Genomic DNA, 14,854 nt, shown 5'->3' with positions numbered 1-14,854 from the left:
TTCAAATATGTTCTGATAAGCAACAATAGACTTGAGGCGTGAAAGAAATTGAAATGAGAATGTACAAAACGTGTGCAAGGCCCTGTTTCTGTCCTTGATGGACAATGAAGGTCGTTCTAAAACAGCGCGTGACCAAAAACTCCATTTTGTTACCATGAAAACCCCAGAAAGCGCATGCTCGACACGCGTATGACGTCAAAAACGTCACAGGGTATAAATACCAAGTCCCTCCCTTTCTAGTTCATTCCTGGATTTGTTCTGAGGTGAGTAACGTCTAAAGAAACAGTGCTATTTTCAACAAAAAAAAACTACTGCGCAATTATTCATTTTCACCATAATCCATCATAAGAAACATCTGCCAAGATTCAGGTTTGTATGAACACAGAAAATAAGTGAATCTTATCTTAAATGTGTTTTTCGTTTTGTGTGCTCTTTTTCAGGTCTTTTGTCTCTGAAGAGTGACCGTCGAGGACTTTGAACATCCTAATTCAATAATCTATTTTTTCCTCAAGTAATGGACATTTGATTACTATTTTTGCCTCCAGTTTGTTCCAGAAGGAAAAGCTAGTTTTTAGCTACCACAACCCTGCCCATAAAACCAGTTTTTCCAGCCATAAGATTGTTAACGTTAAAACATGACGGTTAACGATTTAAAACTGATGTAACAAGATATCTGTTGCTGTAAAGCACAATATAATATAGTTACCCGAGACGCTGAGGAGAGGTATTTATAGTAAGTGTTGATTTTCAAACCAATCTGAATCTAACGTTAAATTCATTAAATGAGAAATCGTTTAGTCGCAAAAAGGTGTAGTCCCTGGTCCGCTGGCTGGTCTCCGTGCGGGGCTGCTGTTTCCATTAGCGGAGCTGCCGCGTTAGTTTATGAGCTCACACAGGAAAGTGCGGAGTGGAAACGCTCCGTTTCTTTGTGTGTGAGACGGATCAACATAAACTGTATAACAAATGTTTAATTTAAGCATAAGCAATCTATTCATAAAGATTGCCGTAGGTTAAGGGGATATTTTTCTCCCTCTGCTAAATTGATAAGATATCCTTGGAATTTACACCTACCGCAATCTATACATAAAGATTGCTTAGTTTGAGGATTACGGATTTCACTGGAAAAATTGGTCATTTGTGGTTGTTTTTTACGCATGACATTGTATCGTCGATATCGTTAGAGCAGGAAATTTCCCCAGGTGTCCGATATTTATACGGCAATCTGAGGATAAAGATTGCAGGATGGAAATGCTCATTCGAAATATTGTACAAGGCAGACTGGTTTCGTTGGAATTACATCAAAATGGCGAGGTAGTTGTGTCTTTTCAGAACACTCGAGGCAGCAGTGTATGTTTTTCTGGAGCGACAGGAGTTGACTTCCCTGAATAGCGGAACGAGTTTCGTCTCGATGTAGCTGTTGTGGTTCGCCATCGTTCGTTATTTTGTATAGGTAGTAAATGATCATCCGGCGCTGCTAATGTGATAGTAAGGCTAACTGTTGTGGCGATGAGGCTGGCATACATTGTTCTTTATGTTCTCGAGGCTGGCAGCCACGAAGCAGTTAACAAAAGAGGGCAGGGCCTAGATATAGTTTCGGTGGATCACGGGTTAGCTCCCCCTAACCAGAACTAGTCATTGAACAGGATCTTTATTCTAGTGCTAGGGTAGGGCGTGCAATACAACGACCGATGCAGAGCTTGTCTCTTAAAAAGGCTGCCTGCTGCATGATATTCTTATATAACCATCATGAACATTGTGTGGGTGAATGAAAGGCATATTCAAATTCATTAAGTTGATTATCTACAGGCTGTTCTTTCCCAATTTATTTTACTCCATAGGACAAAAATATGTATTTTATTTAATGGTGATTGTCAACCATGGATAAGAACATTGTTATGTAAACAAAACATCACTGGTATAGGCAGGGCTTTGAGCTATTGTGACAGAAGTATTTTTTATATTCTAGCTAAATGATAACAGGTGTTACTGTTTTCAACTGCATTATATATTTCAGTAAATACACCAAAGCCCTTTTATGTGTGTATGAACATTAGTTTACTTGACATCTATTCCCCCGTTGAATTGTTCTTTACTAAGCTCATGTCTTCCCAATAACTTCTTTCTATTGACTGTGAGTGTGTAACAGTTGTGACATTTTCAGGAGTTGTGTGTTATGTCCCGTGTTGTGGAGTTCTGAGACTATATAAAACTTCTACTACAACAGTTAAACGGGTAAGACAACTGATTTCCTCACATGACATTTCAAAATGAAATACTTGGATATTATCCATGTAATACTTGGATACAGTAATTCAAAGTATATGATAATGAACATAGTCCAACCATATTATAATGAGCTTTAAAATATTAACATAAAAGCATTCAGTTAAGCATTGAACAACGAGGGGGAAAGCATGTTGATAGCCTCAGTCCTGCCCCTACTCGAAATTGTTATTATGATTTACGCATAGATTGATCATTTGAACAAGGCTCAGCAAAAATTCAAGTAATATTTTGCAGCGATGGTTTGATATTTTAGTGGAGATTATTTTGCGTTTTTTACGTAGAGGATCCACTGGATCCCCAACTGATCTCAGTTTACTAGTGTTCCTATATGGAACTGTAAGGTAATGGATGTCAGTAGCACAGGTTCATTCTTGTTATTTTAACCACCCACTTGTAGTAGAGCCAGTCTCCTGCTCAGTTTAAGCATATATTTCAAATATATACATTTTTATTTAACTAGGTAAGTCAGTTAAGAACAAATTCTTATTTACAATAATGACCTAGAACAGTGGGTTAACTGCCTTGTTCAGGGGCAGAACAACAGATTTGTACCTGGTCAACTCTGGGATTTGATCTAGCAACCTTTCAGTTGGCCCAACGCTCTAACCACTAGGCTACCTGTCATCGCAGCAGGTATATTAATAGCTGACTTAAATGACTAGTGATTGTTTTTTTTAAATATGTGAATTTCTTTTGTCCACAGTATAGACATGGGGGGGGGGAAATATTTCCTTTATTCTAATGTTAATCATAGGCAATTAACATACTGGTGCCACGCTAGTCCTGTAAACTTTAAGGGATGTATGTGTGAGATCAATAACTTAAAATACAAATACTTACAATACCAATCAATACAAGTAACTTTAATATTACTTTAAAATAATTATTTATACTTACTAGCAAAAAGTTAAATATGTTCCTTTTATCTAACTGAAATGAATAGTACAGTGCCTTTGTCATAGAATAGGTGTTTTCTGTGTTCTATTCAACCAACTGTACTCCTTGGGTTCCTGTGCCGCCTGATACTACTGGTAAAGTGACTGCACCCTTCTCTGTCAGTGAAGGAGCTGGTCATTCCAACCGCCAGTTTAGTGCACCGCCTGCCTGAAACTGAATACTGATAGGCTTTCAGTTTGAAGGCCTTCTCTGTGTGTGAGTGTGAGTGCGCCTCAAGTGTTTAGCTACCAGTATGTGTCTGTTATTAGTAGAGAGGGAAGCTACCCAAATTATTATTCACCCACACTTAACAAACACGAAGGGGTTGTAACATCCTCTTCCGTTACCAGGACAGAATCAGTAACGTCTTCTAGCTTCTATAGCTCTCATCACCTTTGATGTTTCTAGAAAATAATGTAGGGAATTCAATAGATTCCTCAATGGGAGTATTTTTTTTCAGAGAATGGAACAAACAGTACAGTGCAATTATGTGTTTTACAAGTTTGCTGCTCAGACCAACAACTACCTTCCCCTCCACTGTAGTTTGTAGGCCTACCGGTTGTCATATTCAAGCCTAATCACTCATCTGTTTTTATTTGCACTTACCATGAACTTTTTTAGATTGTACATATTGTTAAGGCAGTCGTGAATGTAAGGTGTTGAAACTTGTTTGTAATGTTTTAACAATCTGTTGAATAAAGCAGTTACTTGAATATATTGCTGCCATTGGGGGAAGTCCTCATGAACCTGTTCTAAACTGCAGCATAACCTGTCATTTTCTAATGTGTTGTGTTGAACTGACTGACTCCTTGCCTATTTCCTCCCGCTCGCTCTCTGTGTTCTATTGAATTACTGACACAGAAAATGAACTAGCAGCATGACCTATAAGCAATCTTTGTATTAGGCTATACCCAGCTGTCTTAGAGGAAGCCTTGCAGCAGCTCCTGAGAACAGAGACAGTAGGTCCCGTCTGTCCTCCCTTCTCCCTCCGCTATGAGGATAATCCACACAACTGACAGATCCAGCCATCAAGAGAGAAATAAATGCAAATATTTGAAGTATGAGGCAGTAGATCAGTCAGCGAGTCATGGTGTTCACTGCAGTATGGAATTTGGAATGCGAAAGCAGCACTGAGGCTGAACAGTAAATTTGGAGGGGTTAGCTGGGAATGTCACTACCCCCCCTTGTTTTGACAGATTTCAGTGTGACTAAAGATCTAGCAATGTTGGTGATTTGACATGGGCCCTTGTGGTGTTGCTCTTGGCTTTGTGGATAGCAGGAAACTGGCCTGTTTTCAGTCGCGTGGTAGAGAGGAGTTTGGAAAGGTCTTGTGGTTTAGTACCTATGTTGAATTGTCTAAGCCTTTGCTTTGTGCAGGATCTAGAGAACAGATGGTGTCTGTTCCAAGGAGCTCTTCCAAAACAAAGTGTAATCTGACATGCCTGGAAGAACCATGCAGTGCAAACATCACTTTCGCTGCATATTGAAAGATAACGATGACTGTTTAGTAAGCGCCAGAGTTGTAAGGCGATCTCCTGTATATTAAGTGTGTATATCTGTTCCTCGCTCAGAGCAGAGATGGCGGTGGGCCCAGTGGACCCCAGAGAGGTCCTGAAGGGGGTAGAGAACCTTCTGGGGAAAGATGGAGAGCTCCGCAGCCTGGAGGGAGTCACCAAAGTCTTCAGGTAATTAACACACGGCCATTTTTAAAATAATTGATGGTGTGCTTTTGGTCTCTTATTTTTTACTGTTTAGTGTTTTTCATAATTTTTACATAATTTTGAGTTGCGAGTGTGGACTGTAATGGCAGCGTTGTCCATCCCCTATCTTTTGTTCTGATTGTCAGCTTCCTTAATGGTCTTTTTCTCCACAGTCTCATGAAGGCCTCTCACAAGATGGTGAGCAGGTGTATGTACCTGAATATCCTACTACAAACCAAGTCCCACGACATTCTCAACCGGTAAGATCTACTCCCATCTTTTGTTCTTAATTGATCAACCTTATTGACTTATGGTCTGGCTGGCTTGTTTAGTTACTTCACTAGGGAGCTTTCTCTGCCACTGTGCTGCTGCTTGTTCTTTGGTGGGTTGGGTCTCTATGCCGGGTTACTGTAAAGCACTTTGACAAATCTGTTGTAAAAACTGGCAATTTAAACATAATTTGATTGACTGTCCCTTCTCTTTGTCCAGGTTTATCCGAGTGGGAGGCTACAAGCTGCTGAATACGTGGCTGACCTACTCCAAGACTAGCACAAACACCCCCCTGTTACAGCTCATCCTGCTAACGCTGCAGAAACTGCCCCTCACTGTAGACCACCTGAAACAGAACAACACTGCCAAGCTGGTCAAGCAGCTCAGCAAGACTGGAGAGACTGAGGGTATGTTTTTATACAACTTTCTTTGCCCTGGTGTTTCCACCATCTCTATTACACTGAGCTGACTAATTGACCTCTGTGGGGAAATGATTTAGCATTTTATTTGTAACTCGCTTTCTCACAAACCCAAGGCCAAGACAATAGAGTTCCATAGTGGTGGTATCTGTGCAGTAGATGTCAGTTGTTGAGTGATAGTGTCCGAGGTGGATGTGTATCTCATGGTGTGTATCTCATGGTGTGTGTCTCCCAGAGCTGAGGAAGCTGTCCGCTGGGCTGGTGGATGGCTGGATGGCTACCATTCGCTCCCAGAGTGTCTCCACCACCTCTCCTGCAGGTAACTCTCCTTCCCTTCATGCTCTCCATTGTTCCTCCTTTTCCCCTCTTTCACTCACATTCACGTTCAACTTCGGACCCTAGTCCTGTGTGGCTCAGTTGATAGTGCATGGCGCCTGCAATACCAAGATTGTGGGTTCGATTCCCTCGCGGGAGCAGTATGAAAAAATACACAAATGTATGCACTCACTACTCTATGTCGCTCTGGATAAGAGCGTCTGATAAATGATTGAAATGTCAACATGTCTCTAACTCTCCTCTTCACTGTCATCTCTTTATGTTTACGTAACTCCCCCGTCTCTCTCTTTCTCTCAGATAAGAAGCGTAAGAAGGAGGAGGGGAAAGTGCCAGTCCGAGAGGTGAAGGCAGCTGATGGAGGGAAGGCAGCGGAGGAGGAGAGGAAGAGGGAGAAGCCCAAAGCTCACGCTCCCAGCCATGCTAAGATCCGCTCCATAGGTACACGACACTCACACTCTGTCCTCGCAATTCTTCACAAAAAAGTTTTTCATTTACAAAAGATGATTTTGTGTATACGCTTATTGTCCTTCAGTAGAAAACAGGCCACAGTAATATGCAAATCTGAAAAAGTAATTCTGTTTCTGACTGTGGAGATGAAGCTCCTGCTAGGGCTGAAGTACTAGATGTAATGACCTGACCCTGTCCTGTGTGTTGTCTTCCAGGCCTGGAGATGGACGCTCCCACCCCAGTCCTGGTCAAGAAGCCCCCCGTGGCCCTCCAGCTGGGGGACAAGTACAATATCAAACCAGCCCAAGTCCTCAAGAGACCCAGGTATACTACACAATAACATCCATGTCCACATTGTGTATAGGTGTCACCGTCCTACGACTTACCAGCCAATAACAGGATAGAAATTGCACAACCACAGAATAACACCACGGCTCAGTGCTGCCTCATTGTGGGTTAATCTCGAGTATTGATCAAACCTGTCATTGGCAGATGTATTTGCCATTTGTAATTGATATATTGGAATTATTACTCATTCAAACTGTCATAATAAAAACACAACATTTTCTTATCTCCCTCTACCTGTCTGGGTCCTAAGGAGGGAAACCTAACCCGTGATTCTCTTGTCTCTCCACCAGTTTTGGTCCTCTGGACGGTCCCCCTGTGGAGAAGAAGTACAAACCACTCAACACCACTCCTAACCAGACCAAGGAGATCAAAGTGAAGATCATCCCAGCACAACGTAAGTCCTCAACAGAAACAAGTATGTACCCATCTTTTTGACCCGTTCACTGCATTTACTAGGTTAGATCTGACCCCTCAACAAGTAGATTAGGCTACACCTGACCCCTCAACAAGTAGATTAGGCTACACCTGACCCCTCAACAAGTAGATTAGGCTACACCTGACCCCTCAACAAGTAGATTAGGCTACACCTGACCCCTCAACAAGTAGATTAGGCTACACCTGACCCCTCAACAAGTAGATTAGGCTACACCTGACCCCTCAACAAGTAGATTAGGCTACACCTGACCCCTCAACAAGTAGATTAGGTTGAGGTCAATTCCTCTTCACTTCAGTGAGTTGAAAGTGAATTTCCCATTTCAGGTGTCCTCAGTACTTCTCTATGAGAAAATGTTTGAATTTAAATGTCAGTTTTCTTACTGACTTGAAAAGGAATTGGCCTCAACCCTGGTAGATACCCACACACTGTTGTATATGTTCCCCTACACCATATTTATTATATTGGAAGGCCTTCTTGAAACCTTGCAGTAAACTACAAGGGAGCTTACCATTTCAGAGCATAAACAAACATTTCTGTTTCTTTCACATGCCATGTGTTTTGTGCCCTACTCCTCATAAAAAAAGTGTGCTGTGCATCGAACACACTTTCAAACCAATCTCCCCCTCAACTACCACAGCATTATGTTGACTGTTATTGATGTCACTAAGAGACCCTCCTTTCTCTCTACAGCCCTTGAGGGTACCGGCTTCCTGGATGCCCTAAACTCCGCCCCTGTGCCTGGCATCAAGATTAAGAAGAAGAAAGGGAAGGAAGGTAGAGACCCCAAAGCTGTCTCTCCCACATCAAACAAGGTAGACAGACAACTCCTCTCTCAACCACCTGAACCTATGGAAGGCTGTGCAAATGGAATTGAGTATTCACCCATCTCTCTACCTCTCTCCTCCACTCAGCCATGTCAATTCGAGGGTAAACTCCCCTACCTGTCGCCTCAGGGCGGTGCCAAACCCTTGTCCCCAGAGACCCAGACGGCCTCCACCACCCCTCCCCACGAGGTCCCTGTAGACCTGGAGCAGCCTGGGACGCCGGTCCCTGCTGACGACCCCGAGGCCATGGACACGGGCAGCGAGAAGCCCAACGCCCTGGCGGAGCCCCGCGGTGAAGAGGACAGTCAGCTGACCAAGAAGGGCAAGAAGAAGAAGAGCGTGCGCTGGGCCGAGGAGGAACAGCTCAAAGAGTACTTCTACTTCGACCTGGACGAGACCGAGAGAGGTGAGAGAACAAAAACTAACGGTAACTTCAATTCAATTTTTTTGGTCGGTGTTGTTTGTAATTGCACGTCAAACTGTGGTTGTATAGTCAAACTAGGTAGTTGTCAATACAGTAGCTAGCTAACTGTACAGTGAAGACATCTACTCTTCACTAAGTTCTGTTAAGAGTCTTTGGACAGGGATGTGATTATTAAAAAAATAATAATAATAATTGTCATTTATCCTCAAGATAAAATAAATAAAGAATTATATAAATAAAATGCATCCCCTTCTCCTGATCACATCCATGTTGGGTGCCATGGCTAACTCTCTCCTCCTTCTCCACCTCTCTCACCTTCCTCCTTTTTCCTCCTCTTCCCTCTATCCCCCTCTCCAGTCAACGTCAACAAGATCAAGGACTTTGGCGAGGCGGCGAAGCGCGAGATGATGATGGACCGCCACACGTTTGAGATGGCGAGACGCCTGTCCCACGACTCCATGGAGGAGCGGGTACCTTGGAGCCTCCCGAGGCCCCTGGCCCTCACCGGCCCCCTGGTCAATGCCGGGGCCAACAGCACAGAGAGACTCACACAGAGGGACCGTGAGACTGGCATCCTGCAGGAGATTTTCCTCACCAAGGAGAGGTACGTATTCACAGAGAGTGTGTGTGTGTGTGTGTGTGAGAGAGCAGTATGGCTTAAAATGATGTGGATTTCTATAGCCTAGTGGGTTACTAGGTGCTCAAAGTGTGTTGCATTGTATTGGGGAAACTCACCTCCTCTCTTCTCCTCAGTGTTCCTGACAGCCCCCATGAACCAGAGCCTGAGGCCTACGAACCCATGCCTCCACGCCTCATACCTTTGGACGAGGTGAGATGTCCCCTTTTCTGTCAATCACTTTGGTGCCGTTCTAAAAATGTGTTCAACTCCAATGAATGCCCAACCAAAGGGGTTTGAACATAAAATAAGAAGCATTACAAGTGTAATCAGTTTTGGCTTTTGTTTAGAATAGTTTTGCATCTGAAAAAAGTGCCAAAGTGATTGAAAAAGAACCGATAGTATATAGAACACACACAATGTTCCAAACATCCTCTGTGTCCAGTGCTCTAACTTTCTCCTGTCCAGGACTCCACCATGATGGAGCCCATGGACACGTCGTCCCAGCCTGGCTCTGGCGTGGGCCCCGGAGGGGTGGAGGCCTCCAAGCTGCCACCCGTCCTCGCCAACCTCATGGGGAACCTGGGGGCCAACAACCTGTTGGGCAACCTGGGTAACCTAGGCAACCTCGCCCAGGGCACGCCTGGTGCCCCCGCTGCCCCCTCCGTAAACGTACAGGAGCTACTCACCTCCATCATGGTAGGAGAGAGATTTTTTTTTAAATGTCAAAACATTAACTAATCCTGTTTTGACATTATGATCGGATTAATGCATTGAGTACTGCAACTGTTTTAAACAACTTCTGGAAGCCCTGGAGAAGCCCTGTAACCAATGGATCTGTGATGTTTATTTAATTCTGTCTTCCTCCCTCTCTCTCCTGTAGGGAGCTAGTGGTGGTCAGTCTACTGAGGACCTGATCAAGCAGCCAGACTTCTCTGAGAAGATCAAACAGCTGCTGGGCTCTCTACAGCAGAACCAGGGCCCCCCCACTGGCCCCCCGCCTGGAGGTACATACACACCTTTACAACACACAACACCTTCAGTTCTCTCACACTTATTCAAGCCAACAAACCAAGTATTCTTCCATTTTTTGCTGCACTTAACTGTGTATGACGCTATGTGTGGTAGAATGATTGTTGACTTAGTATCCGTCTTTCCTCCACAGTGAGCCATGGCCTGTTGGGCCACGGTCCAGGCATGAACAACCTGCCCAACATGGGCATGCCCATGAACGGAGTGGGTTTCCCTCCTGCAGGCAAGCCCCCGGGCCCCGGAGGACCCCACTACAACCACCCCCCGCCCCCACACAACCACGGACCCCCTGGCTTCAACGCTAACCCCCGCATGATGGGGCCCCCGCCGCCCCAGGGCCACGGAGGAGACAACGGCAACTACTGGGGGGACGACTCGATGAGGGGGGGGCCACACCGGGGGGGACACTTCCACCGCGGGGGCCGAGGGAGAGGAGGGGAACAGGTGGGCTTCAGAGGGAGAGGACGTGGAGGACCTAGAGGAGGACACAACAACATGGGAGGTGAGTTGAATTGAAAGGGAATGTCCCTTCTAGTAATTCTGTTTTTATGTTAGATACCTATAGGGCCAGTCTGAACCGGTGCCTTGTATTGTCCATGTAGGGCCCCGCCACACAGTAGTGCAATTAAAGTAAAGACCAAGTTGATTTCTGTTTGCCATCTTGTAGCCTTGATGCAGTCAGTACAGACGTTTGGTTGGCTGGCTAGTTGTGTGCCAACTCTGTTCTTTTTTTTATAGACATGTCCAAAAGGCCAGTGTGTCGCCATTTCATGATGAAAGGAAACTGCCGTTACGAGAGCAACTGCGCTTTCTACCACCCCGGCGTCAACGGTCCTCCCCTGCCCCCCAACCACCCCGCCCACAACCAGTACAACGACCACGGGCCACAGCACGGGCACTAGACCACCCAACACACCACTGACACCAATACGTGACAATACCATTTTATCACCACTAGGTGGCAGAACTCTGAATTAAACTCTGCTGGTTTGGTTTCACCACTGGGACAAAGGTGCAGAGAGACAGATTGCCCACCAGGCTAGAAAGACATGGTGAAAGACAAGCCAATAGATAGACAGACAAGGCAGTCCTGCCTTAACAATTACTCTGCACGGGTCTGGTGATGTCAATGTGATGCTTCTGCAGGTCTGTTGAAGAAGCAGTTCTGCTACTGTTCTCCTTCTGTGTGACTGGGACTTTGATATGAGGACTCCCCAGTAGCAGAGGAAGATACTGAATGTACAGGGCAGAATCAGACATGTCTCTACTACTTCCTTTTCTTCTCCACACACCAACCTAAGATGTCCACCAAGAAATGCTCAACTTCCTACATCCATTTGTTTGCCCTGCTCGCTCAAACTCCCTCGATCAGGGATAGAGGACATTGCTTGTACGCAAGAATACACACACACACTCATGTCCCAGCTTTGGAAAGTATAGGTTCTGCTATAGCTGTGAGATGATCATTCATATGTTGATGTAGATGTTTTATTGTGATCATTTTTAACACTGTTGGTTCAGGTTGATGATGTACACTAACCACACACTATGACTACTCTGGTTGCTGTCTGTCACTGTCCCATATAGCCTATCAGCTATCCCTGACTTATGCACTAATCTCCTATATATTTATCTGATAGTGATTTATCAGCACTGAGCTAAGAGGTGAGCAATGATCAAGGTAGAAAATCAATAGAAACATCTCCAGCATCTCCCCAGTATTAAGTCAGACTTTAAGTATGGAGTCAGACTTCTTTAAGCTAAATTATCCTTCCATCATTCTGCTCTGTAGTTGTGTAGTGCCATCCCTGCCCTGGGTGTCCCTATTGGCCCATGTTCCTCAGACAGACAGGATCTGTAGCCAACCTTCAGCTCCTGAATGAGTCTAAGCCCCGCCCTCTCTCCTGAATGAGTCTAAGCCCCGCCCTCTCTCCTGAATGAGTCTAAGCCCCGCCCTCTCTCCTGAATGAATGTTGCACTGTGTTCAACTGTGGTCCCTGGAGTTTTCAAACTGTAGTCAGACGTGGCCAAATGACAATGCTCAGTACACCATTTTAAAAGCTATTTATGGCCAAGTGTGCTTATAGAAAAACATGCCACTTTTTCTACCGTAGGATTTCAACAGAAAACAAGACGATGAATGTAAAGGTGACCAAATAATAAGAATATTGTTTGATCTTTGCAAAGTTCCCCATAGGCAAGAGTTATCAGTGAGGAAGTACTTTAAAAAGGACCTAAGTGTAATGTATAATGTCCCCCCATTCCCACCACACTGCTTGTGCTGTGTTCTACTACTATCTAGCTCTAAAAAAGACCTGACTCCAACATTTCCCCTCCACAACAAATGGATGAAACAGTATTGAGAAGAGAACATTTAACAGAACCCCCCCTCGATGTTTGGCCTATGCACTGAACCAACGCTGCCTGCAGGCTACATGTTGTTTTCTACTGGTGGGCGTTAGTGGTCTGCATATCACAGGAAAGGGAACAACAGGGCCAAGTGGTGCTTGATTTGACTGAGCCTTTTCACCAAGAAGGTACATAACAGTGAATGAGGGTTTTCCTTTCTGAGGTTCAGTTCAGGAAGCCTCTGATTATATTTCATCAGCTTTATAACATGTACCACTGAGCGTATCTTGTCTTTCATGTGACATCATGATGGTCAAATGTCCCCCTGTATGCCACGTGACAAACACAGTCCCATATTAGTGTTTCTCCACACACACACAACTGTGTTGGCTTCAGTTGGGTGACGCGTGTTCAGTCCGTGTTCTATGTACAACGGGGTAAAACTATGGAATCATTCTCTGGGTCAACTAATTCAAAGTGTTTTCTGTGAAAACAGTGGCCTTCATGTCTCTTGTGGGACTAGAATTATGTTGTGTTTTTGGTTGGATTTATTGTGTGTTTATTTTGATACAATTGAGTTGGATCTCTCCAAAATGAGGTCCGTTTTGTTTTGTTAGAAATGTATGTATCCATGTGTCTGTGAATGCATACATGCATTCATACACATATATACATACGAGTATTTTGTACATGTCTTAATAAATGTCCTAAAATGAATATCTGGGTTGCTCTGTGTTATTTTGAGGCGTGAATATGTCGTCCACTAACGGTTTTGTTTCAACTTCTTATCTAACAAGTGTTTCAGTATTGAATGGAATTCTTATCTCAGTTTCTTTTGAAGATGACTGCCATTATTTAAATGTTTTGGTATTTGGATATCAATGAATGTTCCAGATAGTCAGAAGACCTATGAAGGAACATATACAAGTTTCAGGGGAACTTTAAACATTCTTAAGCGTCATTAAACACACTACACATCCTAATCCAAGCTCCTACATCCTATGACGACGGTAGTGTACGGAAGATCCGTGTTCCCAGGGCGAGGCTAGTGACAGGTGGCTCAGGTGGCTGACAACTCAATGTGTGATCAGGAGTGGCTTTAACCGTGCCCTCCACTGCAAATATTGACTTGGGGAAAACACACGAAGGAACGGCGAGAAGGATAGACAGTGCCTCAGGAGCTAAGGACACCTCAGCATTCTGTAAGGGAGAGAGGGTTAAGGACACCTCAGCATTCTGTAAGGGAGAGAGGGTTAAGGACAGCTCAGCATTCTGTAAGGGAGAGAGGGTTAAGGACACCTCAGCATTCTGTAAGGGAGAGAGGGTTAAGGACAGCTCAGCATTCTGAGAGGGAAGTAAGGGAGAGAGGGTTAAGGACACCTCAGCATTCTGAGAGGGAAGTAAGGGAGAGAGGGTTAAGGACAGCTCAGCATTCTGAGAGGGAAGTAAGGGAGAGAGGGTTAAGGACACCTCAGCATTCTGAGAGGGAAGTAAGGGAGAGAGGGTTAAGGACACCTCAGCATTCTGAGAGGGAAGTAAGGGAGAGAGGGTTAAGGACACCTCAGCATTCTGTAAGGGAGAGAGGGTTAAGGACACCTCAGCATTCTGAGAGGGAAGTAAGGGAGAGAGGGTTAAGGACACCTCAGCATTCTGAGAGGGAAGTAAGGGAGAGAGGGTTAAGGACACCTCAGCATTTTGAGAGGGAAGTAAGGGAGAGAGGGTTAAGGACAGCTCAGCATTCTGAGAGGGAAGTAAGGGAGAGAGGGTTAAGGACACCTCAGCATTCTGAGAGGGAAGTAAGGGAGAGAGGGTTTAGAACACTTCAGCATTCTGAGAGGGAAGTAAGGGAGAGAGGGTTAAGGACCCCTTTGTCTGCTGCGATAATTGACATAGACCTATCCTTCTGCATTTCACATGCTCTTATCCAGATCTATAGCTGCAAGTAAAACCCTCAAAGTAGCAACTGTTTGAACAACAGGTACACTGATTTGTGTCAAGAACTGCAACGCTGCTGGGTTTTTCATGCTCAACAGCTTCCCTTGTGTATCAAGAATGGTCCACCACCTAAAGGGCATCCAGTCAACTTGACACAACTGTGGTAAGAATTGGAGTCAACATGAACCAGCATCCCTGTGGAATGCTTTTGTCTCCTTGTAGAGTCCTTGCCCTGATGAATTGAGGCTGTTCTGAGGGCAAAAGGGGGGTGCAACTCAATATTCTGAAAGTATCTTGAATATTTGTACATTCAGTGTGCAAGTAAACCAATCATATCCATGTTAAAAAGACTGAGTGGATAAATCAATCGGAGGTGTAGTAGTAGTTGAAGAGGCCAGTCTGTCTGGATGGAGACTTGAACAAAGCCACCATTGATCCTGGTGCTTGCTGTTGGTCTGATCACATTACCCTTGGTCTGTGCATGGGGTCGGATGGA

At 44.5% G+C, this 14,854-nt stretch overlaps 1 protein-coding gene across 6 annotated transcripts; it reads left to right on the top strand.

The window, feature by feature from the left end:
- Positions 1-248: 248 nt before the first annotated feature.
- On the top strand, positions 249-13,140 carry LOC118399529 (serine/threonine-protein phosphatase 1 regulatory subunit 10-like). Of its 6 annotated transcripts, XM_035795675.2 has the most exons (17): positions 249-263; positions 441-1,311; positions 4,794-4,907; positions 5,096-5,182; positions 5,412-5,599; positions 5,847-5,930; positions 6,245-6,385; positions 6,610-6,718; positions 7,033-7,157; positions 7,869-7,990; positions 8,090-8,429; positions 8,784-9,030; positions 9,180-9,255; positions 9,511-9,741; positions 9,926-10,049; positions 10,208-10,576; positions 10,813-13,140. In XM_035795675.2, exons 2-17 carry the CDS (start codon positions 1,304-1,306, stop codon positions 10,974-10,976), a joined length of 2,529 nt encoding a protein of 842 aa, XP_035651568.1. In that variant the 5' UTR covers positions 249-263; positions 441-1,303; the 3' UTR covers positions 10,977-13,140. The 6 variants fall into 6 exon arrangements, with proteins under 6 accessions (XP_035651568.1, XP_035651569.1, XP_035651570.1 ...); XM_035795676.2 differs by lacking the exon at positions 249-263 and having other exon boundaries at positions 432-2,232; XM_035795677.2 differs by lacking the exon at positions 249-263 and having other exon boundaries at positions 433-733.
- The last annotated feature ends 1,714 nt before the right edge of the window (positions 13,141-14,854 follow it).

Source organism: Oncorhynchus keta, chromosome 20 (assembly GCF_023373465.1).
Source record: "Oncorhynchus keta strain PuntledgeMale-10-30-2019 chromosome 20, Oket_V2, whole genome shotgun sequence".
In the NCBI taxonomy this organism is placed as follows: Eukaryota; Metazoa; Chordata; class Actinopteri; order Salmoniformes; family Salmonidae; genus Oncorhynchus; species Oncorhynchus keta.
This window is presented reverse-complemented; position numbering and strand designations above follow the sequence as displayed.

Excerpts from the sequence above, each read along its gene's own strand:
- LOC118399529 (XM_035795675.2), top strand. Across the intron at positions 5,600-5,846 it reads CAAGACTGGAGAGACTGAGG|AGCTGAGGAAGCTGTCCGCT; the intron begins GTATGTTTTTAT and ends TGTGTCTCCCAG. Across the intron at positions 9,031-9,179 it reads ATTTTCCTCACCAAGGAGAG|TGTTCCTGACAGCCCCCATG; the intron begins GTACGTATTCAC and ends TCTTCTCCTCAG.